This window comes from Hypanus sabinus, chromosome 12 (genome assembly GCF_030144855.1).
Source record: "Hypanus sabinus isolate sHypSab1 chromosome 12, sHypSab1.hap1, whole genome shotgun sequence".
Lineage (NCBI taxonomy): Eukaryota > Metazoa > Chordata > Chondrichthyes > Myliobatiformes > Dasyatidae > Hypanus > Hypanus sabinus.
This window is the reverse complement of record NC_082717.1, coordinates 16,283,743-16,311,292: the sequence shown is the minus strand read 5'-3', so window position 1 is coordinate 16,311,292 and position 27,550 is coordinate 16,283,743. Positions and strand designations below refer to the sequence as shown.

General features: G+C 42.4%; 1 protein-coding gene across 4 annotated transcripts in view; it reads left to right on the top strand.

Annotated features, from left to right (window-relative positions):
* sdccag8 (SHH signaling and ciliogenesis regulator sdccag8) overlaps positions 1-27,550 on the top strand; it is a 415,457-nt gene that overhangs the window by 276,961 nt on the left and 110,946 nt on the right. For all 4 annotated transcript variants that reach the window (XM_059985604.1, XM_059985603.1, XM_059985605.1 and 1 more), the window contains one exon: positions 4,704-4,812. In XM_059985604.1, coding sequence (XP_059841587.1) covers positions 4,704-4,812 — 109 coding nt within the window. The remainder of the gene's footprint in view (positions 1-4,703; positions 4,813-27,550) is intronic.

Below are 27,550 nucleotides of genomic sequence, written 5' to 3'. Positions count from 1 at the left end.
GAGGGAACCAGTATGAAAGGTGGGGGGAAGGGGTGGAGCAAGATCTGGCAGGTGATTGGTGGATCCAGGTAAGAGGTATGATAGGCGAGTGTCTATTTCTCAGCATAACCAGGCTTATAATCATGAACCAACCAGGAATGATGGCCCTTGTACCAAATCTCCCACTTTACACTTCAGTGATTACATTGGACATTTATGTAGAACATACTATTAGGAAATGATTTTCTGACTCTAGAAACATATGTGAACCAGATACATATTTTGTGCTGAGACATGCGAGTGTTCTACTTTTCAAAGCCTTTTCAAAAAATGGCAAGGCAGGCATTGGTGAGGACTTTGAGAAAGATTCAAATTGGAGAGGGACAGAGCAGACAAAGATAAAGTTCGCAGAGTAATCTGAAAAGCAAGGCAAATTAGTCAAGGAAAAGCCTAAATGAGACAAGAAGCTATGGATTCAACAGAATCTGTCATTTGTGAAGGGTTAAAATTTTATAAACTCCATTGTCCCTTCCATTTTATTTCTGGAAAAATATAATCCCTTCACTCCAAAACTACAAGGCTAAAAGTGTATCAATTGTAGCCTGATTTTATGTGCAAATCATACATAAAAGCACTTTAAACTGGATTATATTACTTTCATGATCACATAAAATGTGCCTGTTGGAAAATTGGCCCAGGCACTCTGTGTACAATTTCCATTGGCACTTTCTGCTGTTTCTGCAGTGCAAGTCCCACATTATTGTGTCACTAGTTAGAGCAAGCATTCTTCTTTCTCTTGGGGTGTAATTTTTAACCTTTGCATGCAAACCCATGTGTAGTAATACACACAGTATTACATGTTGCATTTGTGTCTATTTAAAGGTACAATTTGGTAACATCAGGAGACCTGTCTAGGCATCTTCAGAGCAGACTGCAGCCTCTCAAACACCTTTCAGAGTTCACACATGCTTAAGCATCTTTCCGAATACTTCAGTTATTGACATATTCATGCAATGACTCCTTCAGTGGTGCTATCTGCCACTGAACGACTTTTTCAATCCAAACCTCTCTGATGAACAATGTCAGTTCAGGTTTCCATGGCTCATGTCACTGAACTAAAAGGCTTTTAGTCAATTCTTGCATGTCACTACCATCACTACAGAGGTGAATGACACATCAACTCTCCTCTACTTTGTCACATCTTTCCAAATGGCTGCAGCAGATCTCTGCAATTTCTAACAATTTACTGCTCACCACACCATCAGAGGAATCAATCTGGTATTGTATTCACACAGAGTTGGGTTAGACAGTTAGGATTTCAGTGATAACCAAGCGACATTCCAATTGCTGAGTTGCTTTCTGAGGCATGTTGATGGGGCACGTTTCCTTTAGAACTCACTGACCTTTTCTTATCATCTGAAAGAGTGCCCATTTCCTCAATGTCCAGCTGTTTCAGGATTGTCCAAAGATTTCCCTGATGGGGAAAGCACATATGATGTGTTCATCTTCAGGTAGATCAAACTGCCAGAGATTTTCTACAGTCAGTAATTTCCAGAAGGATGGATCTACAGGTGGGGGTTGGGTGGCCAGAAAAAAAGAGCTACCAACAGCTTTCCCACTCCTCAGACCAGTTCAGAATCCTTTTGCACAGCAATTAAGCTCCATAAGGAGAGTTACGCATGTACCACTGTGGAAAATGCCACTGAAAAGCCTCTGAAAATGAGGCTCCAGAGCCTGCACCTGGGCAAGCCCTCCTATGGCATATTCTCACCATTTCCTTGTCTTCTTCCACCCACCTGTCTCTGTCTCCAAACTTCACCCATCCTCCTCACCCATCTGCCCATCATCCTTCAGCCCTCTTTCTATCATCTACAGGCTCCCATTTCACCCTCCCCCTCTCCTTATTTCACCGGCTGTCTCCCCTCTCTACTCTCTGTCCTGATGCAGAGCCTTGATCAAGAAATGTCGGGATTTTGTCCCTTCCACAGATGCTGCTCAACCTTCTGAATTCCTCCAGCAGTCTGATTTTGGTACTGGAAGGAATTTACAGCTGGACACAGACTGCTTGCAAATAAATCCTTGATCCATCTACTGAATCCATGAGTAGAATTCCAGCAAGCTGGCTTGCTGAGATAGTTCTTGCCTGTGTAGGGTCACCTGGCATATCATTAGGGGATGTGAAATTTATTTATGCATTACTCAGATGAGTGGGGATTCTCACAGCTGGGAGGAACAGTTGGATCCACCTTCAGCCAGGCTGTTCTTATTGATAAATCTACAGTTTCTCTTGGGATCTCTGGCTAACAGGGCACGTCTCCTGGATTTCACTCACTTATAGAAATGCCAAGTCCCTTTCAGTGAATCTGGGGGATCTCTCCTGCAGCTTTTCCCTTCTCTACACCGGCCATTATGAGTCATTGCTGCTGTCTGGTTGGAGTGGGCTGATGGCTGTGTGGGTGTCAAAAACGATCAGAAGTTGTGTTCAATTGAGCCTGGTCTTGAAAGGAACTGTCCAAGGTCTCTCACTTCAGCAAAAGATTCTGGCAGCAAGCCACCATAAACCCTGTTCTTACACAATCTCATGGAGTTTTATTTTCAGACTGGGAAAGAGCATAGTTCATGGAATCTTGAAGTCATACAGCAAAAACTACTTCTAGGCAACTTGTCAAGCAATCATATTATCTGTTATGCATTTCAGTCTGATTGTGGGTAAAGAATTGTCATGACAACTATAACTTGGAGGATTTATTTTGGCCTCATTGACTGGGAAAAATGTTTCATGCTTTATGATTTGTACATAATAAAGTAGAATAAACAATTAAAGGGGAAAAAATACTTAAATAAAGGAGTTGTGGGAAAAGAAAATAAATAGGCATTTTTGTCATCAGAATGCCAGTTTTACGATATTTAAAATATGGCATTATATATCCTGAAAAACAGGAATTGGTGTTATATTCTGACATAAATCTGGCACAGATGTAAGGGGCCAAATAGCTTCCTTCTGTGGTTCTGCAAAGCAAGGTTATAGTAATGTAATGCAGTCTTATAGGGAGCTCCAAGGATAATATAGTAAACTTGGGAGAAAATTATCACATGCTGTCCAAATGATTGTTTTGTTTAAGTATCAATCTTTCTCTTATGATTTTCATGTATAATTGTTGCTATAGAATTACAAATGATTAAAGCAGGTTTGGCTGGCAAAACAACTTCCAAAAAGTAGCAAGCATAAATAAGCATCCACAAACTGAGTTGAATTTTATGATATACTAACCAAGCAAACTTGGTGGAAAGATTCAGGATCCTGAAATAACGGGCTAGATTACATCACATTTTTAAATGACATTCAGACATGATTAATCTAACTGAATGGTTTACTTACACTGTCCATAAATTAATCTTCAAGATGTAAGCAGACAAGTAGGAGAACACAGTATAGTTTATAAGTAAAACATTGCAGATGCTGTAAATATGAGAGGCCCTCTGTTGGTCAGGGCCAATCATGGATATTGTGTCCCAGCTGTCTATGTAATACACAAGACAGGGCAGTACGATATGGAGAGCAAGCTGCTGCCCATGGAGCAGGCTCCCCCCCTCCATGCAGCGGATGAATCCAAAGGAACAGCGGAGACCGATACGGTTTGGCACCAGCAGTATCATAGGAGTCGGCCATCAGAGTCGACACTGATTGACCCTGACTGTCTTCAGGGCTCCAGCTCCAGATTTTTCCTTGGGGTTTACTTCAAAGCATTCCCCACAAGTGGGTATAGCCGCAAGCCAGCAGAGGTTTGAGATCAGAGTTTTCCTTCCAAATGATCTGCCAATCAAGGCTGATGAGCCCCATCTGCCCGAAGCGCCTGGTTTTAAGGCACCAGGAACCTGCCTTTTTCCCCTCTCCTATCAATAGAAACAGTTCCGCTGGGCTTGGTAGCGAGGCCACACATGGAAGCCAGGAGCGGGACTTGGTTGTCAGAGGTTATTTGAGCTTTCAGTAGGTACTACCACCACTGGCTATAACAACCGTAAAGAACCAGAAATATGAAATAAAAGCAAAAATACTAGAGGTACTCATAAAGTCAAGGCTACATCTGAAAAGCAGAGTAGATTTCAGGTCAATGAGGCTTCATCAGGACTGAAAAAATGGAAAAAAGCCTATAATAATGATAATTCAATTGAACCGTAAAGATTCACAGTTTCCTATTTGATGCAGCATTATAGAAGCTAAATGGTTATCAATTACAATGAATGAATCACCATTGTTATTACGAATAGAAATTAAATCTTGAGGTGCCATGGTTGTATAGCAGTTGGTGCGATCTCATTACAGCTCATGGCGTTCCAGTGTTAAGAGTTCAATTCCAGTACCAGCTGTAAATTAGCTTGTACATTCTCTTCATGAACCCTGTGGGTTTTCTTCGGGTTCTCCAGTTTCCTTCCACAGTCCAGAGTCAATTGGTCATTGTAAATTGTTCTGAGATTAGACTAGCATTAAATAGGTGGGTTGCTGGGCAGTGTGGCTCTTTGGGCTGGAAGGACCTGTTCCATATCTGTAAATAAAAAAGTAAAAAGAACCTTATCTGTACATATTTACAATTTTAAAAATTCACATTATATTGTCAGTGAGAGAGAGATTATGATACAGGAATGTAATTCAAGTCAAAGATCAGTTGTGATGTTTAATCTCAGTTTACTAGACCATAATGTAAACTTCTCTCTTTTTACTCTAGTTAATGAACTGGAGACACTACTCAGATCTCAGAGTGCACTCACAAACAAACTGAAAACAGAATGTCACACTTTAAGCCAAAAGCTACAAAAGATCACAGAAAAAAACAGGTAGGTATTATACTGGCTTTGTATTTAATCATGATTTATGGTCATTGCTAAAATTAGAAGCAATTTCTAACCACAGTGTTGCTTTTGTAGGATTTGTTTATTTACAATTGTTTATATAAACCATTGAACAGCAAGGAACAGGGCTTTTCCCCCACAATGTTGTGCCAAATTTATTAAATTAGTAATCAAATGCCCAGCTAAAACTAATTCTTGCTGCAATGTCCATGTCCTTCTTTTTCCTATACATTAATGTGCTTAAGAGCCTCTTGAACGTTTCTATTGTATCGCCTTGGGATTCTCTTTAATCCTGCTTTGCAGGATTTTTCAAGGCCCCTCCCTTCTTGAGTTATTTTCTGGTTTCTTTATAATCCTCCAGGGTTCTGTTTAATTTTAGCTTCCTAAGCTATACAAATATTTCTTTTTCTCTTCTTGCCTGAATTCACCAATTTACTCGAGATCCAAGGTTCCCTTACCTTGCCATCCTTGTCTTTTCTTCTTACTGGAACAAAGCTGTCCCGTATCCTGTAGCCCTTTCACCAATCAACTTCCCAGCTCTTTACTTCATCCCCTCCCCTCTCCCGGTTTCACCTATCACATGCCATCTTGTACAACTTCCTCCCCTCTCTGTACCTTCTTATTTTGACTCCTCCCCTTTATTTTTAGTCCTGATGAAGGGTCTTAGCCCAAAATGTCGATTGTTTACTATTTTCCATAGATACTGCCTGGCCTGCTGGGTTCCTCCAGCATTTTGTGTGTGTTGCTTTGGATTTTCAGCATCTGTGGATTTTCTTGTGTTTGTCCTATATCCTTTGCAGTTGATCTTTAAACATTCTCCACTTGTCAGATTTGACTTGCCCAAAAACAGATGTTCCCAAGTAATTAGTTACCATTTAAGACTCTTGCAGGTTACCTTGCTCTGATTTAATACTATATTTTAAGGTTCATAGTTATCTATAGCTATATTAAAATTCATGAATTTGATCACTCTTGCCTAACTGTTCTCCCAGTAATAGATCAGTCAATTGGCCAGGCTCATTACCCAACAAAAGGGAGGTCCATATGCCCCTCCTCTTGTTGGACTATTTATATATTGATTTCAGAAACCCTCCTGGATGCACCTAACAAATTATACCCCATGCAAACCAAGCACTAAGTCTATATTAGGGAATTTGAAGTTACCTATTGTGACAACTCTGTTGTTTTTACATCTTTCATTAATCCGGCTACATATTTGTTCTTCATTGTCCTGGTAGCAATTTGGAATGGGTAAGTCTGTAGTATAATCCTAACAAAATGATTATCCCTTTCATATTTTTGAGTTCTACCCTTAAGACTCAATGGATGAGCTCTCCATAATGTCTATCCTAAGTGCAGCTGCAATATTGTCCCTGATTAGCAGTGCAATTCCACCTCCCCCTCCTTCTCTATCTCTTCTAAAACATCAAAACCCTGGAAGATTAAGCATCCAATTCTATCCCTTTCTCAATTAAGTCTCTATTATGGTCACAGCATCATAGTTCCATGTACTGATCATGATGATGAGAAGTTAACATACTTTAACTTGAGATTGATAGATTCTTGACAACCAAAGGTAATTAAGGAAAAAGGGGAAAAGAAACGATTAGATATAAAGACAGATAAAACTCAAATAGCCCATTGTCATTTTAAAGTTTTTACAGTCTCTAGTATATATTTCCTGTATTACCTCTTTCATCTGTTCTATGTTGGTCTCATTGACTTGTTTCATTTTCAATGACCACAAATTTGCAAATATCATCCTAAAATTTATCATTCGTTCATCATGTGCCGTGTCATATGATGTGGGCGATCATGGTCTTTTCATGAGGTTTAAGATAGCTGTAGGTAAGTATGGACGTTGCAATGTCGTATTAAATCAGAGCAAGGTAACCTGCAAGAGTCTTAAATGGTAACTAATTACTTGGGAACATCTGTTTTTGGGCAAGTCAAATCTGACAAGTGGAGAATGTTTAAAGACCAACTGCAAAGGATATAGGACAAACACAAGAAAATCTGCAGATGCTGGAAATCCAAAGCAAAACACAGAAAATGCTGGAGGAACTCAGCAGGCCAGGCAGTATCTATAAACAGTCGATGTTTTGGGCTGAGGCCCTTCATCAGGACTAAAGATGAAGGGGAGGAGTCAAAATAAGAAGGTGAGGGGAGGAAGTTGTACAAGATGGCAGGTGATAGGTGAAACCGGGAGAGGGGAGGGGATGAAGTAAAGAGCTGGAAAGTTGATTGGTGAAAGGGCTACAGGATACGGGACAGCTTTGTTCCAGTAAGAAGAAAAGACAAGGATGGCAAGGTAAGGGAACCTTGGATCTCGAGTAAATTGGTGAATTTAATCAAGAAGAGAAAAATAAATATTTGTATAGCTTAGGAAGCTAAAATTAAACAGAAGTGCTATTCCATCTTATTTCTGTTGCTGATGTCCTTTTCCTTCTCTTATGTTGAGAGTAATATTTTGAATTTGCGTAACAATATACCCAATATTTGAAGCTACAGTGTACTGTACTTATCAGTTCTAGACTGACAAGTTCAGAGTTTTCACAAGCTCTCTCAAAATGACCAACAATGCTTCACCATCCCCCCTTTAATTCTCTGTACAATTAAGCCTGAAGGGGATCTGCAGATTATTTATGGATTGCCTGTGCAACATTGAGTTTTATAGTATATGTGGATCTCCAGTATATTCATGTATCTAGCTATTCATGTATCTGATACCATGGCCTGTAGAAATCTGCTCAACTGTAATACAGCACAGGATATTTGGAAGATCCAACCATAGAACATGCACTACAGCACATAACGGGCCCTTTGGCCCACAACTTTGTGCCAGCCATGTAACCTACTTTTGAACCTGCCTAGAATTTCCCTATTGCTTAGCCCTCTATTTCTTTAAGCTCCATGTACCTATCTAAGAGTCTCTTAAAAGACTCTATTGTATCCACCACTATCACCATCGCTGGCAGTGCATTCCACACACCCACCACTCTCTGTGTAAAAACTTACATCCGACATCCCCTCTGTACCTACTTCCAAGCACTTTAAAATTATGCTGCTTTGTGTTAGCCATTTCAACAATGGGGAAAAGCCTCTGACTATCGATCAATGCCTCTCATCATATACACCTCTGTGAGGTCATCTCTCATTCCCTGTTGCTCCAAGGAGAAAAAGCCAAGTTCACTCAACCTATTCTCATAAGGCACGCTCTCCAATTCAGGCAACGTCCTTGTAAATCTCCTCTGCACTCTCTCTATAGCATCCATGTCCTTCCTGTAGTGAGGAGACCCGAAATGAACACAGTACTCCAAGTGGGATCTAATCAAGTCTTATATAGCTGTAACATTACCTCACGGCTCATGAACTCAATCCCAGGGCTGATAAAGGCCACTCGCCATATGCCTTCTTAACAACACTGTCAACCGACACAGACCCCAAGATCTTGCTGATCTTCCGCAGTGCCAAGAGTCTTACCATTAATATTATATTCTGTCTTCAAATTTGATCTACCAAAATGAACCACTTCACACTTATCTGGAATGAACTCCACCTGCCACTTCTCAGCCCAGTTTTGACTATGAGGCATGCCCTTCATTGCACAAACGCTAATACTTTGAAAGCCTCACGTACATAGATACTTTGATAAAGAGATAAGTCATGACCCTGGCTAAGTAGCTTTCAAACCTGCATGAGCTCACAATCCATACAAAGAAATTCAAATGAGAAGGAATTTCTTCATCCAGAGGAAGGTGAATCGTTGCTACGGGCAGCTGTAGAGGACAAGGTTTATAAGTTCTTGATTGGTAAGGGGGGATCAAAGGTTACAGGGAGCAAGCGGGAGAATGGGTTTGAGAGGGATGATAAATCAGCCATGGTGGAATGGCAGAGCAGACTCAATAGGCTGAATGGCCTAATTCTGTTCCTATGTCGTATGGTCGAAAACTTAATCATGCTGTTAAATAATTTGACAAGAATTGAACATAATTAAACATAAAGGCTATTCAGTGAAAGCAATTTGTATTTTTAAGTAATGTTTAAAGATTTTATTTTGAATTTTTAATCATCAGTTCCATTTCCTTTCCTCCTTTCATTCATTCTTCAGAATTGCGAAGGGGATTAAAATCCCTTGGCAAAAAAGAATTGAAGTAATTTAGATAGTAAATTTTAACATTGTAAGTTATGTATAATCTCTCATTATGGCTGTTCCTCTCCCTGGAAGCGATTGAACTAATTGAACCTGCTCCAGCTCTAGCCTGGCATGATCTCTGCCAGCACATTTCCCAGCATAACTACTGAAGAACTGCTTGAAATTGGTACTCTACCATTTCCTTTGCAAGGATAGCATGCTAAGGCAGTCAGAATGTGAGGAAGTTTGCGTGTTTCATGCTAACTCTAAAGTTATAAGAATTATATGAAGAAATGCTTTCAGCTATTTGAGAAATCCATTTGGGTTAATAATTTTAGAAACACAGGTAGAATGTGTGGATAAAAACAGTAATATGAAAGCATGTGTTTAGGATACACAGCAGGAGTGTTTCTTTAAAAAGTAATCCAATAATTGGTTAGTCGATAGGTACAATTAAGGCTAGTATACTGGGGTAAATACAATAATCATCAATCATTTGTGATCAATTCTGGAAAGATGAAATCAGGTAAACAGAAGGATCATTCTTAATTTACATGAATTTTCTGACATCAGACCACAAACTAATTGCCCTGTAGTGATTTCAACATCTCAGTCTCAATTAAAACTTCATCACCCTTTCAAAAATTTCTTCATTATGTCCTTTACCAAGGTTTTACAAACAAGTTGAAGTTCGAATTTAATTGTCATTCAACCACACACATGAATACAGCCAAACGAAACAGTGTTCTTCAGGGGCCAAGTTGCAAAACATAGAACCAATAGTCACACACAGCACATATAATCACAATAACAGAAAAACATTGTTACCAAAAATACATTAAAAATAATAATGTAGCCCAAGTCCCTGAGTGTCATGGCCTGTAGATTGATGGTGCATAGATGTTGTCCTGGAGCCATGTTTCTGCAAGGAGGGCCTGCAGTGGTTCCTCATATCACGCAGTGTAGCCAAAGATGAACACTGGAGGGCAACACTGACAGAAGGGACCAGTCTCCAACCCAGCGGCACACAGCCAGCACCGGTGTCTCCTACCTGAACAGCAGCAATAGGCGAAGCTGAGGCACCAAAACTGAGACTACGCAGGTCCCCCGCAGTCAATCTCACCAATGAACCAGTGAGTTGGACTCACAGTATAATACATTACCAATATCCAAGAGGGTCTTGTGATCACAACAGAATATCTAAGGCAATGACCCGCACCATCCATTTGAACCATGCACTGCCACTGACGGTGCTTTCTTCCCTAGGTGGCTGAAGAAGGCTGCAACATGGTGAGCAACAAGTCCAGGTCCGCCACTCTCTAGTGGGGTAGATCAGCAGTACTTGATGCTCTTGATAACCAGCAGTGTCTTTCAATTGTAAAAAAAAGGCATAAAAAAATGAACAATTGCACTTTTGGTCGAACTCAGAAAGGCTGCTGTGTCCGAGCACACCACCATCTTATCAGAGACAATTCAGTGGCTCCTTCATAAATATATTTCTGTTAAAATTTTGAAATCTTAACTCCATTAATCAATCATACTTTATTCCAATATATTGTTACACTTTCCCTTTTTGTAAATTGTTCACAAGCACTAAAGGGATCACAATCCTAAATCTATATTCCATCAGTCCCAGCTCACACCCTCCTATTCATTGTTTTTGCAAACCTTAATTATCATTTGGTCTCCTTCATTGTAAGGAAATCATTTTACCTTCCCGACAAGCAAAAGCTTCTCTCCTAGAGTCTGGCACCGTGAAAGATTCAGCCTCCAGCTGCTGGCTTGGCTGTTGAACAGGAATGGTTAAAAAGCCCAGGGCTTCTGAAAAGAAGTGATAGAGATCATCATAGCTGCAAGGAAATCTTCCACACAGTCTGTTTGTAACAGTAAGTGGAAAAGGTTTACCATCTGGTGCCAAGATCATGGACAGGATCCCGTGCTGTGTAGGATCCTTGTGATTCTCGACTATTTGGGTATTCTGGTAGAATCTGGACTGCAGCCCAGTTTGATCAGAGCACACACAGCAGCTTTCCTAGTGTTAGTATAAAGGAGCCAGGTGGGTGTTCGTCCTATGCTGTCACAGTTTACAAAAGGAGTTTAGAAAGTCAGAACTCCATGTAAGTTCTTCACTTCCCTGTGTGAGCTAAATCTTTCTTTCCAGGTAATTGAATTAATTTTATCCCCCTTTTCCCTCTTGTAATCATTCATCTGGATCATGCACGCTCCCCAGATGAAGGCCAGGATGTGAATTTCTTCCTGGATCTTCACTAACTCCCCTCTATACCCAGCCACCAGGAGATGTGTGAGTGTGACTCAAGGTGACAGGTCTGTCTATTTTCCTTCCTTCCCTGTGGAGAAGCACCTGTCCCTCTCTCAGTGGTTTTCCAGTGTGGCCCCACTAAGGAACAGATCATAAATTCACCCTGGGGTAGAACTGCTCTAATGTGTTTTCAGTTTTAAGCATAGTAAATGCAGTAATTTTCTATTCCATTCCACAGCCCCCCCCCAACTCCTCCTATCTCAGCTCTTTCGTTACAATATGAGAAAACCTTGGCATGGCTTCATCTTACACTGCTTTGCAAAGCAGAAATCCAATCCACTGCGTGGTTCCAACATTATTAGGCTCTTGTAGCCTTTTTTGTGGCTCATGGAAAGCATGCATTCCTGTTTGGTGAATGCTAACTTTTAGTAATGAATTCATTGATTTCATTGTAGCACTCTGAATTATTTCACAATGTCAATCAGTTTAAAAACAATCTCTGCAACCTCTCATATGAACTTCAGACATAGGAGCAGAATTAAGCCACTCAGCCCAACAGGTCTGCTCCACAATTCCATCATGGATGATTTAGTATCCCTCTCAACCCCATTTTCCTGCCTTCTCCCCATAACCTTTGATGCTCTAAATAACCAAGAACCTATCAACCTCTGCTTTAAATATACCCAATGACTTGGCTTACACAGCCATCCATGGCAATGAATTCCATAGATTCACCAAAGAAATTCCTTCTCATCTCTGATCTAAATGGATGGTTTTCTGTTCTTAGGCTGTGCTTCTGGTCCCAGACTAACCCACTACAGGAAACATCCTCTCCACATCCACCCTATCTAGTCATTTCAATATTTGACAGGTTTCAATAAGATGTCCTCTCATTCTTCTAAACTCCAGTGAGTACTGATCCAGAGTTATCATACATTAAACCTTCTATTCCTGGAATCATTTTTGTGAACCTCCTTTGATTGTGAACATCTTTTCTCAGATAAGGGGCCCAAAACTGCTCACAATATCCCAAAGTCCCTCTGCACCTTTGATTTTTTGAAATTTTCTCCGTTTAGAAAATAGTCTTTGCCTTTATGCCTTCTACCAAATTGCATGACCATACACTTCACTACACTATATCATCTGCCGCTTCTTTACCTATTCTCCCAATCTGTCCAAGTTCTTCTGAAAATTCCCTGCTTCTTCAACACTACCTGCCCATGCATCCATCTTTTTATCCTCCACAAACCTGGCTACAAAGCCATCAATTCTGTCATCCAAATAACGTGAAAAGAAGCAATCTCAACACTGACCTTTGTTGGACACTGCTAGTTAATGGCAGCCATCCTGAAAAGGCACCTTTTATTCCACACTTTGCCTCCTGTCAGTCAGCCAATCTGTCCAGGATGATTTCCCCTTAAGGAAACCAGGCTGATTTTGGCCTACTTTATCATGCATGTTCAAGTACCCTGAAACCTATCCTTAATAAGGGACTCCAACATCTTCCCAACCACTGAAATCTGGCTAATGACTTCTGCTGTTTGTAATGTATATAAATGGCCTGAATGAAAACATAGATGGGTGGGTTAGTAAATTTGTGGATTATACCAAGATTGGTGGAGTTTTAGATAGTGTGGAAGACTGGTGCAGCACAAATATAGATCAGTTGCAGAAATCAGCTGAGAAATGGCAGATGAGCTTAACCCAAATAAATGCGAGGTGTTGCTCCTCAGTAGGGCAAATGCAAAGAGACAGTACACTGTTAAGGGCAAGGTCTGAGAAGGCAGGTGTTTGGAGTTGAGTGAGATCCAGGATCAGCCACGATGGAATGGTGGAGAAGTTCCGATGGGCTGAATGGCCTAATTGTGCTCCTATATCTTATGGTCCTTAAGAGTGTTGCTGTGAAAAGAGATCTTGGGATCCAAGTTCATAGCTCCTTGAAAGAGGCTACACAGGTTGATACGGTGGTTAAAAAGACTTATGGAATGCTTGCTGTTATTAGTTGAGACACTGAGTTCAAAAGTCAAGAGGTTATATTGCAACTTCATAAAACTCTGGTTAGGTGTTATCTGGAGTATTGTGTACAGTTCTGATCAACCCCACTATAGGAAGGACGTTGAGGGGGCAGAAGAGGTTTAGCAGGATGCTGCCTGGTTTAGGGGGCATGTGCTATCACGAGAGGCTGAATAAACTTGGGTTGTTTTCTCTGGAGCAGCAGCAGCTGAGGGGGGATCTGATAGAGGTTTATAAGATTAAGAGAGGCACAGATCAAGAGGAAAGAGAGTATCTGTTTCTCAGGGTTGAATAATACCAGAGGGCCTACATTGAAGGTGAGAGGGGGTAGGTTCAAGCAAGAAGTTTTTTTACTCAGAGCGTAGTGGATACCCAGAATTCACTTCCTGGTGTGATGATAAAGGCAAATATATTAGAGGCTTCTAAGAGATGTTTGGAGAGGCACATTGATGTAAGGAAGTTAGAGAGATATGGACATGGTGTAGGTAGGAAGTGTTGGTGTTTGGGATTTCTGATTTGCTTTTTAGCGGTTCAGCACAACATTGTGGGCTGAATGACGTGTTCCTGTGCTGTACTGTTTTATGTTTTGTGTTCTTGCCTATAATTTTCTTTCTTCTGCCACCTTCCCTTCTTGAAGAGTGGAGTGACATTTGCAATTGTCCATTCCTCGGGAACCATTCCAAAATCTAGTGATTCTTAAGAGGTCATTGCTAATGTCTCCAAAATCTCGTCAGCTATCTCAGAACCCTGGCATGTAGTCCATCTGGTCCAGGTGACTTATCTACCTTCAGATATTTCAGCTTTCCAAGCATCTTCTTAATACAGGCCGTCCCCAGGTTACGAAGGTCCGACTTATGGACAACTTGTACTTATGAATGGACTGCCAGAAAGCCCATTATATTAAAAGAATGTTAGCAAAAGGAAGGAGAACACCATCGGCCATTTCACATTTCCAAGTCACAAGTCAGATCACATTGCCCTTAACACTGAGTGTGTAACTTTGTATTTGGCTTAAGTTTTTCTTAGCAAGATTCAGCCTGACCCCCCCCCCACCTTTCCCAGTCAGCACTGCCCCCACTTGTCCCATTTAACCTATCTCAGTGTGGGTGGACTTTAGGACCTGGGGGAGCTCGGGACCCGCCGCCCGCGGCTGCTGAATCTGCAGTGTTTCTGTTCTGTTGACGGACGCAGTAAATGAGTTAAAATTATGGATTGATAATTCCCATCCTGTGTTTATTTCACTCTCCACACAATGATCAACGATTGGAACAATTTTGAAGAATAAAGTGAGAATAATGGAGCATGTGAAAGGCCCTGCCCCGATGAAAGCTACAATTATTACGAAGCAACGCAGTGGTTTAATTATTAAAATACATACATTTCTTAAGTGTCTTATATGCATAGAAAGGTAAAATATATACTATATACTGAGACAAACACTTGACTAACTGACGCTAAGTAAGACCAGATGGACCTGTTCTGACTTACCTACAAATCCGACTTAAAGACAGACTTAGGAACGGATCTCGTTCATAACCTGGGGACTGCCTGTAACAGCAACTACACTCATTTTTGGCCCCTGACACTTGAATTTCTGGCATACTGATAGTATCTTTCACAGTGAAGACTGACTCAAAATACTTATTAAGTTCATCCGCCATTTCTTTGTCTCCCATTACTAACCCTCAAGGATAATTTTCCAGTGGTCCAATATCCGCTCTCATGTTTCTTTTGTTCTTTATCTATCTGTAAAAAAAACTTTGGTGTTCTCTTTTATACTTTTTCTTGACAGTGCTGCCTTACCCCTCTGTCAACCTGCCTATCCTTTTGAAACAAGGTGTATACTTGGTTATTAAGCTCCCATCTATAACCCTTTAGCCATAACTTAGTGATGCTCACAATGTCATACCTACCGATCTCTAACAGCACTACAAGATCATCTGCCTTATACCATATACTGCGTGCATTCAAATATAACATCTTCAGTCCTGTATTCACCCTTTTTTTAAAATTTTTTTATTAGTTTTTCAAGACATTTTACAAATTAAAAACCCCAAATCCCAATGAGGAACATTAAAACAGTGCAAACTTAAGCATACAATAACAATATGCTACAAAGGAAGAGAATTTAGCAAAAAAAAAGCACGTAAATTAAAGACAAGTAAGCTTAGTGTCCTCCCTAAGCCCCACAACACAAGAAAAAAACAACAGCAACTCCAGACGAACCACAACACAATATAGAGAGTATAAGTCAGGACAGCCAAGCTCCCAGACTGTGAATACACTCAGCAACAGAGGATAATAATGCCTTCTACCAGAAAAAAAAAGCTGAAAGCAAGGGACCGAAAAGAAAAAAAAACCCTAGTCAAGAGGAAGGCTATGAAAGCACTTGACAAAAGGTCCCCAGACCTTATGGAACTTTAGATCCGAATTGAGAACTGAATAATGAATTTTTTCGAGGTCCAAACAGGCCATGATGTCATTAAGCCATTAAGCATGAGTGGGCGTGGCAACATCTCTCCATCTGAGGAGGATCAAGCGTCTAGCCAGGAGAGAGGCAAAGGATAATATTCGGCATTTGGTCGGACCCAGACATAAATCTGTCTCGCCCCAAAAACTGAACAGAGCAATTAAGGGGTTTGGTTCTAGGTGCTGATTCAGAATACACGATAACGTAGTGAAGACATCTTTCCAGAATTTCTCCAAGCTAGGACAGAACCAGTACATATGGATGAGAGAGGCCACGCCCCTCTTGCATTTATCACAGAGCAGACTAATGCTAGGGTAGAATCGAGATAGTTTAGATTTAGACAGTATTCACCCTTTTTGATTCTGCTTCCATGTTACACTGCAATTCATCCCACTAATCTCAATTTTATCCTATCACTTGTTTGTCCTTCCTCACAGTTTCACTACACACTGCACCAACTGTCCCATTCTTAGCCCTATCACTCCTGTTCCCAACTTGTCAACCTAATTTAAACTTTCCCCTTTAGAAAACCTGCCCACATGGATATTGGTCCCTTCTCAGGTTGAAGTGTGACCTGCCCATTTTTGTACAGGTCATACCTTCCCCAGAAGAGATCCCAATGATTCAGGGATCTGAAAGCCTGCCCCCTGTACCATTTCCTTGGCCACACATTTGCCTGTACAATCATCCTATTCCTGCCCTGTCTAGCATATGGTACTGGGAGTAATCCAGAGATTACTATCTTGGAGTTCCTCCTCTTCTGCCTCTTCCCTAACTCCCTATGCTTATGCTCACTGCACAGGACCTCTTCCCCCTTTCTCCCTACGACACTGCCGCCAATATGCACCACAACCTTTGGTTGCTAACCCTCCCTTTTGAGAATCTTCTGAAGCCACTGTGAGACATCCTGGACCTCAAAGGAAGTGCACTTCTGGCTTTTCCTTTGCAGCCACAGAATCTGCTGTCTGTCTCCCTAACTACTGAGTCTCCTATCACTATCGCTGTGCCAGATTTTACCTTTCTCTGCTGAGCCTCGGTCACAATGCCACTGGTCTGGCTGCTGCTGCTGTTCATTCTCCCCCTCCACCTAGCAACAATTGCTGAGGGGAATGGCCACAGAGGAACCTTGCACTGGCTGGTTATTCCCCTTCCTTCTCCTGGTGGTCACCCAACTACTATCAAAGCTTGCGCTCAGTGCAACCCCCAGTAAAAATCTCACCTATGAAGTTTTCAGCCTCCCATTGAGCTTAAAGCATCAAACTCCAGCTCCAGTTCTATGACCTTGTCGATCATGAGTTGAAGCTAGGTGCACTTCCTGCAGATGCAGTCATCAGGAAGACCATTAGGTATCCTGAAATCCCACATCTCAACAGACGGAGCATTCTACTGCCTGAACTTCCATCCTGCCTACACTTATTATGCCTCTAACTTCTGTCAAACTTCAGTACTACCCTGCACCTGTTCTTGCCAAAGCCTGTTGGGCCAAAGCTGACTACTCTAACTCTACTACCCTCCCCCCTCTGATCCCATCTCTCATCCGTGCCGGGTGTTTACCATTCCCTCCGACTTTCAACTCTCTGAGGCAGAGTGCTCTCTCCTTAGTAAGGGCCTCAGCTTTGTCCCCCTTCGCCCACACCTCAGCGAGTTCCGCGTACGCCATGATACTGAACTCTTCTTCCGCTGGCTCTGTCTCCGAGCTTACTTCTTTGACAAGGACTCTCCTACTCCCTCTGATGACCCCTTCTCCAGTCTTCAACCCTCCTTCTCTTCATGGACACCCCGCTCTGGTCTTCTGCCTGCTCTGGATCTCATTGTGGCTAATTGCCAACGGGACATCAACCATCTCGACTTCACCACACCCTGTTCCAATTCCAACCTCACTCCTTCCGAGCTCTCTGCTCTCCGCTCTCTCCACACCAATCCCAACCTCACTGTAAAACCTGCTGATAAGGGGGGAGCTGTTGTTGTCTGGTGGACTGACCTCTACCTGGCCGAGGCACAGCAACAACTCTCTGACACCTCCTCTTATTTACCCCTTGATCATGACCCCACCAACCTTATCAGCTCTGGGGATCTCCCATCCACTGCCACCAACCTCATAGTTCCCACATCCCATACTTCCCGTTTCTACCTCCTACCCAAGATCTACAAACCTGCCTATCCAGGTAGACCTATTGTCTCAGCTTGCTCCTGCCCCACTGAACTCATTTCTGCATACCTTGACACTGTCTTATCCCCCCTTGTTCAATCTCTTCCCACCTATGTTTGTGACACTTCTCATGCTTTGAATTTTTTCAATGATTTTAAGTTCCTTGGCCCCCACTGTCTTATTTTCACCATGGACGTCCAGTCCCTATATACCTCCATCCCCCACCGAGATGGTCTCAAAGCTCTTCGCTTTTTTTTTGGATTCCAGACCTAACCAATTCCCCTCTACCACCACTCTCCTCTGTCTAGCAGAATTAGTTCTTACTCTCAATAGTTTCTCTTTTGGCTCCTCCCACTTCCTCCAAACCAAGGGTGTAGCCATGGGCACCTGTATGGGTCCTAGTTATGCCTGCCTTTTTGTTGGCTTTGTGGGACAGTCCATGTTCCAAGTCTATACGGGTATCCATCCCTCTCTTTTCCTTCACTACATTGACGACTGCATTGGCGCTGCCTCCTGCACGCATGCTGAGCTCGTTCACTTCATTAACTTTGCCTCCAACTTTCACCCTGCCCTCAAATTTACCTGGTCCATTTCCGACACCTCCCTCCCCTTTCTTGATCTTTCTGTCTCCATCTCTGGAGACGGGCTATCTACTGATATCTACTATAAGTCTGCAGGCTCTCACAGCTACCTGGACTATTCCTCTTCCCACCCTGTCTCTTGCAAAAATGCTATCCCCTTCTCACAATTCCTCCGTCTCCGCCGCATCTGCTCTCGGGATGAGGCTTTTCATTCCAGGACGAAGGAGATGTCTTCCTTTTTTAAACAAAGGAGCTTCCCTTCGTCCACCATCAACTCTGCTCTCAAACACATCTCTCCCATTTCCCACACATCTGCCCTCACCCCATCCACCCGCCACCCCACTCAGGATAGGGTTCCCCTTGTCCTTACCTACCACCCCACCAGCCTCCAGGTCCAACGTATAATTCTCCGTAACTTGCTCCACCTCCAACGGGATCCCACTACCAAGCACATTTTTCCCTCCCCCTCCCCTTCTGCTTTTCGCAGGGATCGCTCCCTACGCCACTCCCTTGTCCACTCGTCCCCCCCCCATCCCTTCCCACCGATCTCCCTCCTGGTACTTATCCTTGTAAAAGGAACAAGTGCTACACCTGCCCTTACACTTCCTCCCTCACCACCAGTCAGGGCCCCAGACAGTCCTTCCAGGTGAGGCGACACTTCACCTGTGAGTCAGCCGGTGTGGTATACTGCATCTGGTGCTCCCGGTGTGGCCTTTTATATATTGGTGAGACCCGACGCAGACTGGAGACCATTTCACTGAACACCTACGCTCGGTCCGCCAGAGAAAGCAGGATCTCCCAGTGGCCACACATTTTAATTCCACGTCCCATTCCCATTCTAATAATGTCTATCCATGGCCTCCTCTATTGTCAAAATGAATCCAAACTCAGGTTGGAGGAACAACATTTTATATACCGGCTGGGTAGCCTCCAACCTGATGGCATGAACATTGACTTCTCTAACTTCCGTTAATGCCCCTCCTCCCCTTCTTACCCCATCCCTGACATATTTAGTTGTTTGCCTGTTCCCCATCTCCCTCTGGTGTTCCCCCCCACCTTCTTTCTCCCGAGGCCTCCCGTCCCATGATCCTTTCCCTTCTCCAGCTCTGTATCACTTTCACCAATCCCCTTTCCAGCTCTTAGCTTCACCCCACCCCCTCCGGTCTTCTCCTATCATTTCGCATTTCCCCCTCCCCCCATACTTTCAAACCTCTTACTATCTTTCCTTTCAGTTAGTCCTGATGAAGGGTTTCGGCCCGAAACGTCGACAGCGCTTCTCCCTATAGATGCTGCCTGGCCTGCTGTGTTCCACCAGCATTTTGTGTGTGTTGTTACTCTAACATTGGCCCACTTGCACAGTGGCCTCTCCACTTAAACCTCACTTCTTTTTATTGGCCCTTGCTAAGTGATTATTAACTAAGCTCTGCAGACAAGTTCTGCCAGGCCCCACTCACTTTTTAAAACTGGCACATAACGTCCCCAAAGAACTGTCTCTAACTCATTCCATAATCTGCCACTCTGCAGGCTCTTTTGGTCATAAACAATCTTAGGTTTGATTGAAGAATAACATTCACAGAATGTGGATGATGCTAACTTACACCAATGTTTATTGCCCTGGCCTTACTGCCCCTAAAGTGGGTACCTCACCAGACAATTGCAAATGGTTGTGAAGGGTCAGTCATTTTGGGTGGGAGTGAAGGCACAAGAAGGAAGACTGAAAGAAACCACTGAGCTTAAAGTGATCCATTAATTTTTGTTTCTTATTATAAAGCCAACCTACCTAAACGGAATCCTAGGAAGTTTTAGGCAGTGACCATCTCTAACAAAAGAGTGTTTAATCATCTACTCTTGGTGTTCATTGGCATTTCCGTGGCCAGATACCACACCATCAATATCCTCGGGATCTCTGATCTGATTGATTCAGTCATATAAATATCATGAGAGCCGATCAGAGGTAGGATATCCTGCAGCAAGTAGTTCGCCTTCTGTCACCTCAAAGGCTTCGATATCATCTTCTGGGTATACTCAGTGGTTTCTTTCAGTCTTCCTTGTTGTGACTTCACCCCCACCCAAAATGGCTGATCCTTCACAACCATTTGTAATTGTCTGTTGAGGTACCCACTTTAGGGGCAGTATGGCATGATAGAACACCCCCATCCCCACCTACACAATTGACTGCAGCACCAACAATACTAAAGTTTGACACCATCCAGGGCAAAGCAGACCATTTAAATGGCACCCTGTCAACATCCCTAAGTATCCACTTCCTCCACTGTAAGTATACCATCTACAAAATGCACTTTGGAAAGTGTGCTACTCTGACAACACTTTCCAAATCTGTGACCTCTACCATTAGGAAGGGCAAGGAGACCAAATGCACGAAAACACCACCATCTGCAGGTTCCTCTACCAGTCAGACATTGTGTAGGGGAAACAGTGGTGGGGTGAAGGAGCCATGGTTCACAAAAGAGATTGAACATTTAGTCAAGAGGGAGAAAGAAGCACACTTTTGATTTAGGAAGCAAAAATCAGACAGGATTCTCGAGAGTTATAAAGTAGTCATGAGGGTGCTTAAGAAGGGATTTAGGAAAGCTGAAAATGGACATAAGAAGGCTTTGGACAAGTAGGATTAGGGAACCTTCAGATGCATTCTACATGTATGTGAAGAACAGAATAATATACTGGAGTGAGTGTAGTATGGATCATGGATAAAAGAGGAAGTGTATGTCTGGAGCCAGAGGAGGTAGGGGTGGTCCTCATTGAATACTTGTTTCAGTATTCATCAGTGAGAGGGGCCTTGATGAACGTGAGGTCAGCGTAGAACAAGCTAGAACATGTTGACATTAAGAAATATGCAGTTTTGGACCTTTTGAAAAGTATTTGGATAGATAGGTCCCTAGGGCTGGCTGGGACATATTCCATTTTACTATAGGAGCAAGGGAAGTGATTGCTGGCAATGATCTTTGTGTCCTCACTGTCTACAAGAGTAGTACCAGAAGATTGGAGGTAATATCGATAATCCTGGGAATTATAGACCAGTGAGCCTTACATCAGTATGGGAAAACTATTGGAGAGGCTTCTTGGAGACAGGATTTAAAAGCATTTCAAGAAGCATAGTCCTTTCTGGCTTTATAAGTGGCAGGTTGTGCCTCACGAGCTGACTGACTTTTTATAAAAGTGACAAAATTAATTAATGAAGGCAGAGCAGTGGATGTGATACGTATGATTTTAGTAAGCTGTTCCACAAGGTTGTGCCGGCTGATGGTGTAGTGGCATCAGCGCTGGACTTCGGGGCGGAAGGTCTAGAGTTCGAATCCAGACAGCTCCCGTGCATGCTTTCTATCTGTACTGGGTTGAGTGTCGAGCTAGCAACTCGACCTCGTAAAAAAGAAATTTCCTGCTACAGAAACATCAACAACAAAAAAAGTTGATGGTCTATACTCTCCCGTGAGTTAAGAGGCAATTTCTTCTTCTTCTTCCTCCACAAGGTTCCCTATAGAAACATAGAAAACCTGCAGAACAATACAGGCCACAAAGTTGTGCCAAACATGCCCCTACCTTAGAAATTACTAGGCTTACCTATAGCCCTCTATTTTACTAAGCTCCATGTACCTATCCAAGAGTCTGTTAAAAGACCCTATCATATCCGCCTCCACCACCATTGCCGACAGCCCATTCCACGCACTCACCACTCTCTGCATAAAAAACTTACCCCTGACATCTCCTCTGTACCTTCTCCCCAGCACCTTAAACCTGTGTCCTCTTGTGGCAACCATTTCAGCCCTGGGAAAAAGCTTCTGACTATCCACACGATCAATGCCTCTCATCATCTTATACACCTCTATCAGGTCACCTCTCATCCTCCGTCGCTCCAAGGAGAAAAGGCCGAGTTCACTTAACCTGTTCTCATAAGGCGTGCTCCCCAATCCAGGCAACATCCTTGTAAATCTCCTCTGCACCCTTTCTATGGTTTCCACATCCTTCCTGTAGTGAGGTGACCAGAATTGAGCACAGTACTCCAAGTGAGGTCTAACCGGGGTCCTATATAGCTGCAACATTACCTCTCGGCTCCTAAATTCAATTCCACAGTTGAAGAAGAGTAAGGCTCCCTGAACGGATCCCTGAGGCACTGAATTGAAAGACTTTGGAACATGAGCAAGTTATACAGTGTCCCGATAGTAATATCTACAATTGGTATAATTCCAAAGTCAATACACAGTAGCATTAAACAATTAGGAATACACAGCAATATATATGTAAATCTTCAGAAAACCACAATACTAATCACCACTAGAAAAGTCCGATAGTTCCTAGCAACTGAGAAATGAGCATTTTAGGCTCTGCTTGTACCTCAGATTTTACCAGCTTGAGCTGAGAAAAGGTTAATAATAACATTAATAATAACACTGAAAACATGAGTTTAAAGAGTCCCCGAATGTGAGTCTGTAGGTGTGGAAAATTTTCAGAGTAGCAGTAAGTGAAGTTTTCCACGGTGGTTCAGGAGCCTGATAATTTTTAAGTTAATAATTGTTCATGAACTTAAGGGAGCCTTATCATTTCTGTACCTCCTTTACAATGTATTAATGAGAAGAGGGCATAGCCTAGATCAAGGGTAAGCAACCTTAATCACAAATGATTTTCTAGCATGCGTTATTCATTAATTTGAGGCAATACATAACTAGATGTATTTAAATAGATAATTCTCAGATTTCAAGTTTTTTATGGCATTCATCTGGCCCACCATCCGCTCTTTAATACGCGATCCGGCCCACAGAGGCAAAAAGGTTGCCGACCCCTGGCCTAGATGGTGGGAGTCTTTGTTGATGGTTGCTGCTTTCTTGTGGCAGCACTCCATGTCAAGGTACTTAATAGTAGGGAGTGTTTTCCTCTGGAGTTAGCAGATCTTACAACAGTGATCATCAAGGTCAGCTTGATAACAAGGAACTCAACTGAAAATCCCATCCATGAAATGTAAGTCAAACAGAATAGCCATACAGCTGCAGAACATGTATAAAATATCATTTGGAGAGCTGTGATGAATAAATTAAGTGTCACTATTATTGTTGACTAATTCTTTCCTCCTCCATGTAGTTAGAAATTTGGCAGCACAGTTTTGTTTATATTTGATAGTTCTAAAATTACTTAGTTTAGACGAGCCAGATGCTCCAGCTTTAGCACTTGTCCTGTTTTGTGCAATGAATCATTGTTCTCAGAGCAGCTGAGTTTCTTTTCTTTGCTGTCCTGTATTTTGGAGATTATACAGTAGCTCAACAAGTCATTTGGACATTATCATATTGATTTTTAGACAGTGAGATTCATCTTCTCATCCTGCAAGCATATCTATTCTTAGATGAATTGCTTTACTCTTTAGCTCTTTATGACAGGAGAAGGCTTACATGATTTCAAACAATTTTAACTGTAGTTATCAAGCTATTCTTTGATTATGCAATGACTCAAATGAAGATAGAATGTTTCTGGTCATGCTTCAACATAATATGTTTGTTTATGAAAAAGATAAGGAAGCCAATAGCCAAAGGAAGGTGCTGAAAACGTTTGGCAAAAAGCCAGAAAGATAAGAATGCTTTTTAACATGGTAAATTATTATCTAAAACTTATCCCGAAAAACATGGTGTCAGCATATTCTTTTCAAAAATTTGCCACCTCGCTGTTTAAATAATCTTTCAGAGAACTGATACAGGTATGATGAGCTGAATTCATTGTTTTACTTTTCAGTGTACAATTCTTTGAGTTCAACAAATTAATTGTGAATTATCTGTAAATTATGTCAGTATTAAATGTAAGACAGTCAGATCAAAAATTGCTGTTACCTTACAATATTGTCTCAACATATGACCCCTACTAAGTCAGTGTGTATTAATCTAGCTTCTACAACACAAGTGTAGTTTATGAGTGGGAGTATCGACTAAATGCAGACTTGTGGCAAATCATTGCCACTGCTATGGTGTGAGCTTGTGTCTAAAAAACATTTGAAATAAAGAAAAGGAAATACAGGAAATATTCAACTTGTCAGACAACATCTTTAGAGAGGGAAAGAAAGCTTTTATTTTCTGATTAATGACTCGTTATTAGAACTAATGGAAGGAAAAGAAGAAATTCTATTAGGGACTTTGATGAATCTGGTCAGATTTAATCCACACAGTACTTAGGCAGACTGGAGAGAATGAATGATCATCCTATCTGCAAGGGTTAGCTTTGGATTTCTGGAATACAATCTGCACTGTTCTATTATTTGGTCTACTTCATATATTAAAATAAAAACAGAAAATGCTGCAAATAGTCAGAAGGTCAGTATCAATGGAGAGAAAGACAGATTACTCTTCAGGTCATTGAACCTGAATTAGTTAATTTAGATCATCAGATTAGTTCTTCCAATCCTTTTTTGAAGATCATTAGTTAAACCTGGCTGAGATGCTGTATTGTGTCCATGTGTTCAACTGAATCTTAAAACATTTTTCAATATCGTAATAGCTATTTATGAATTTTCCAGAGTAACAGTTAGAATTATGAATAGTAATACATGCTCAAAAATGCACAATGTATTGAGAGTAATTGGGAAATTATTAGAGATAATCCTGAGGGATAAGCTATAGTTTAGGCCAGGGGTCACCAACCTTTTTTGCACCGCAGACCAGTTTAATACTGACAATATTCTTTCAGACCGGCTGACGGGGGGGGATTGGCGTTAATCACAACCGGAATATAGCTGATAAGTCAACTATATGTGGCTAGTACACTCAATTTCATTTCTAAAAGGGTTTATCTAACAAATTTAATATTAAACACGCAGCGCATATTTTCCTCGCATGAATATAGTGATAAGTCATTTGTAAGTCACTTATAAGTCAATAGCATCATAACATTTTAAGTAACGTTTGGATATTAAACACACAGTGCACATTATCCTCATATGAACATATAAAATCATTGCAACACACCAATATCGCTGAATCAGTGGGAGCCCTGGGCTTGTTTCCCTGCAACAAGACGGTCCCATCCAGGGGTGATGGGAAACAGTGATACTCAAAGGGAGTTCCTTATGTCCAGTCTATTCTGCAATTTAGTTTTTGTGGCTCTCAGCACTTGCTTCTGTCCCGTTTGCTCACGTTCTTTCGCTCAAAAAACTCAATGGGTTTGACTTTAAGTGCAGGGTGCTTGGACTCAAGGTGCCGAAGCAGTTTTGAGGGCTTCATTGCCTCAGTAGATAGCCTCCAGGCCTGAACTCCAGCCTCCCGCCCGTCTGCCACCAGACGCATTGCCCAGGTACGGCTGCTCATTGGTGGGATGAGAGGACAAGGTAAGGGCTGGAGGCCACAGCAGTCGCAGTCTGGAGAGAGTGACCAACTGAGTGAGGAGTGCAACAGGACGCCTGCCCGCCCTCCTTGTCGATAGGTTGGATCTATCGGCCGAGGAAAGTTTGGCTCGAGGGATGACTTTCAGTAGATCACAGCGAGGTCGCTGCTCTGCTACTGAGGAAACCCTGAGCCCGAATTAGGTCGTCTGCAAATATTTTAGCACAGGGTTCCCCACAAACATTTGGTGTGCTGAACAGGTTTAGAGACGGCGCCCATTTGTCTGTGCTCCAGGCCAGTAGCAACGGCACTTCTCGCCGGCCGCATGAAGCGGCTGGTTACCCGAGGCCAGCCAGTGATCCCTTGCGCAAGGGTATCACTGCGTTTAGGCAACAGATGACCTCACGTGCGTTCAAGTTCATCAGTGTGTGTGACAGGGAAAGAAGAAAGGTGCAGCTGACTCATATCGTTTCATATCGCCAAATCATACCGTTTCCTTGCGGCCCGGTGGTTGGGAACCTCTGGTTTAGGCACAGGTTGATCAGTGACAGTCAGTATAGTTTTGAGTGGACAAAATCCCATCTCAGTATTTTGACTTTTCTAAGAAGATTGAGAGATTGGGATTGGGGTGGTGGCAAGAGGAGGCATTTTCAAACCAGTCAGTAGTAAAGCAATTTATAAGATCCTTCGTGGTAGACTGGTCCAGAAGACCAAGCCACATGGGACCCGGGGCAACCTTACTGGAGCCAAAATTTGTTTGATAGAAGACTGAAAGTTGCTTTCCTGAATGGAATTCTGTGCCCAGTTATTGGTGCTGGGACATTAGTTTCTGATATATAATAATGACTTGGATATGAATGTGGTGGCTATGATTAATTTTGCTGATGACATTAAGTTCAAATGCTGTTCATAAACTCCAGTTCAGCATTCAACACAGTCATTCCTCAGAACCTGATTGGAAAGCTGAGCCTACTGGGCCTGAACACCTCCCTCTGCAAATGGATACTAGACTTCCTGACTGGGAGACCTCAGTCAGTCTGGATCGGAGGCAGCATCTCCAACACCATCACACTGAGCACAGGGGCCCCCCAGGGCTGTGTGCTCAGTCCACTGCTGTTTACTCTGCTGACCCACGACTGTGCAGCAACACACAGCTCAAACCACATCACTGAGATCAAAGAACACTGAGGCTGTCTACAAGAGGCAGAGCCGTCTCTATTTCCTGAGGAGACTGAGGTCCTTTGACATCTGCCGGACGATACTGAGGATGTTCTACGAGGCTGTGGTGGCCAATGCTATCATGTTTGCTATTGTGTGCTGGGGCAGCAGGCTGAGGGTAGCAGACACCAACAGAATCAACAAACTCATTCGTAAGGCCAGTGATGTTGTTGGGGTGGAACTGGACTCTCTGACTGTGGTGTCTGAAAAGAGGATGCTGTCCAAGTTGCATGCCATCTTGAACAATGACTTGCATCCACTCCATAATGTACTGGTTAAGCACAGGAGTAAATTCAGCCAGAGACTCAATCCACCGAGATGTAACACTGAGCATCATAGGAAGTCATTCCTACCTGTGGCCATCAAACTTTACAACTCCTCCCTCAGAGTGACAGACACCCTGAGCCAATAGGCTGGTCCTGGACTTATTTCCACTTGGCATGTTTAGCTTATTATTATTTAATTATTTATGGTTTTATATTGCTATATTCACTATTCTTGGTTGGTGAGGCTGTAACGAAACCCAATTTCCCTCGGGATCAATAAAGTATGTCTGTCTGTCTGACAAGACCGTGGTGGGTCTCATC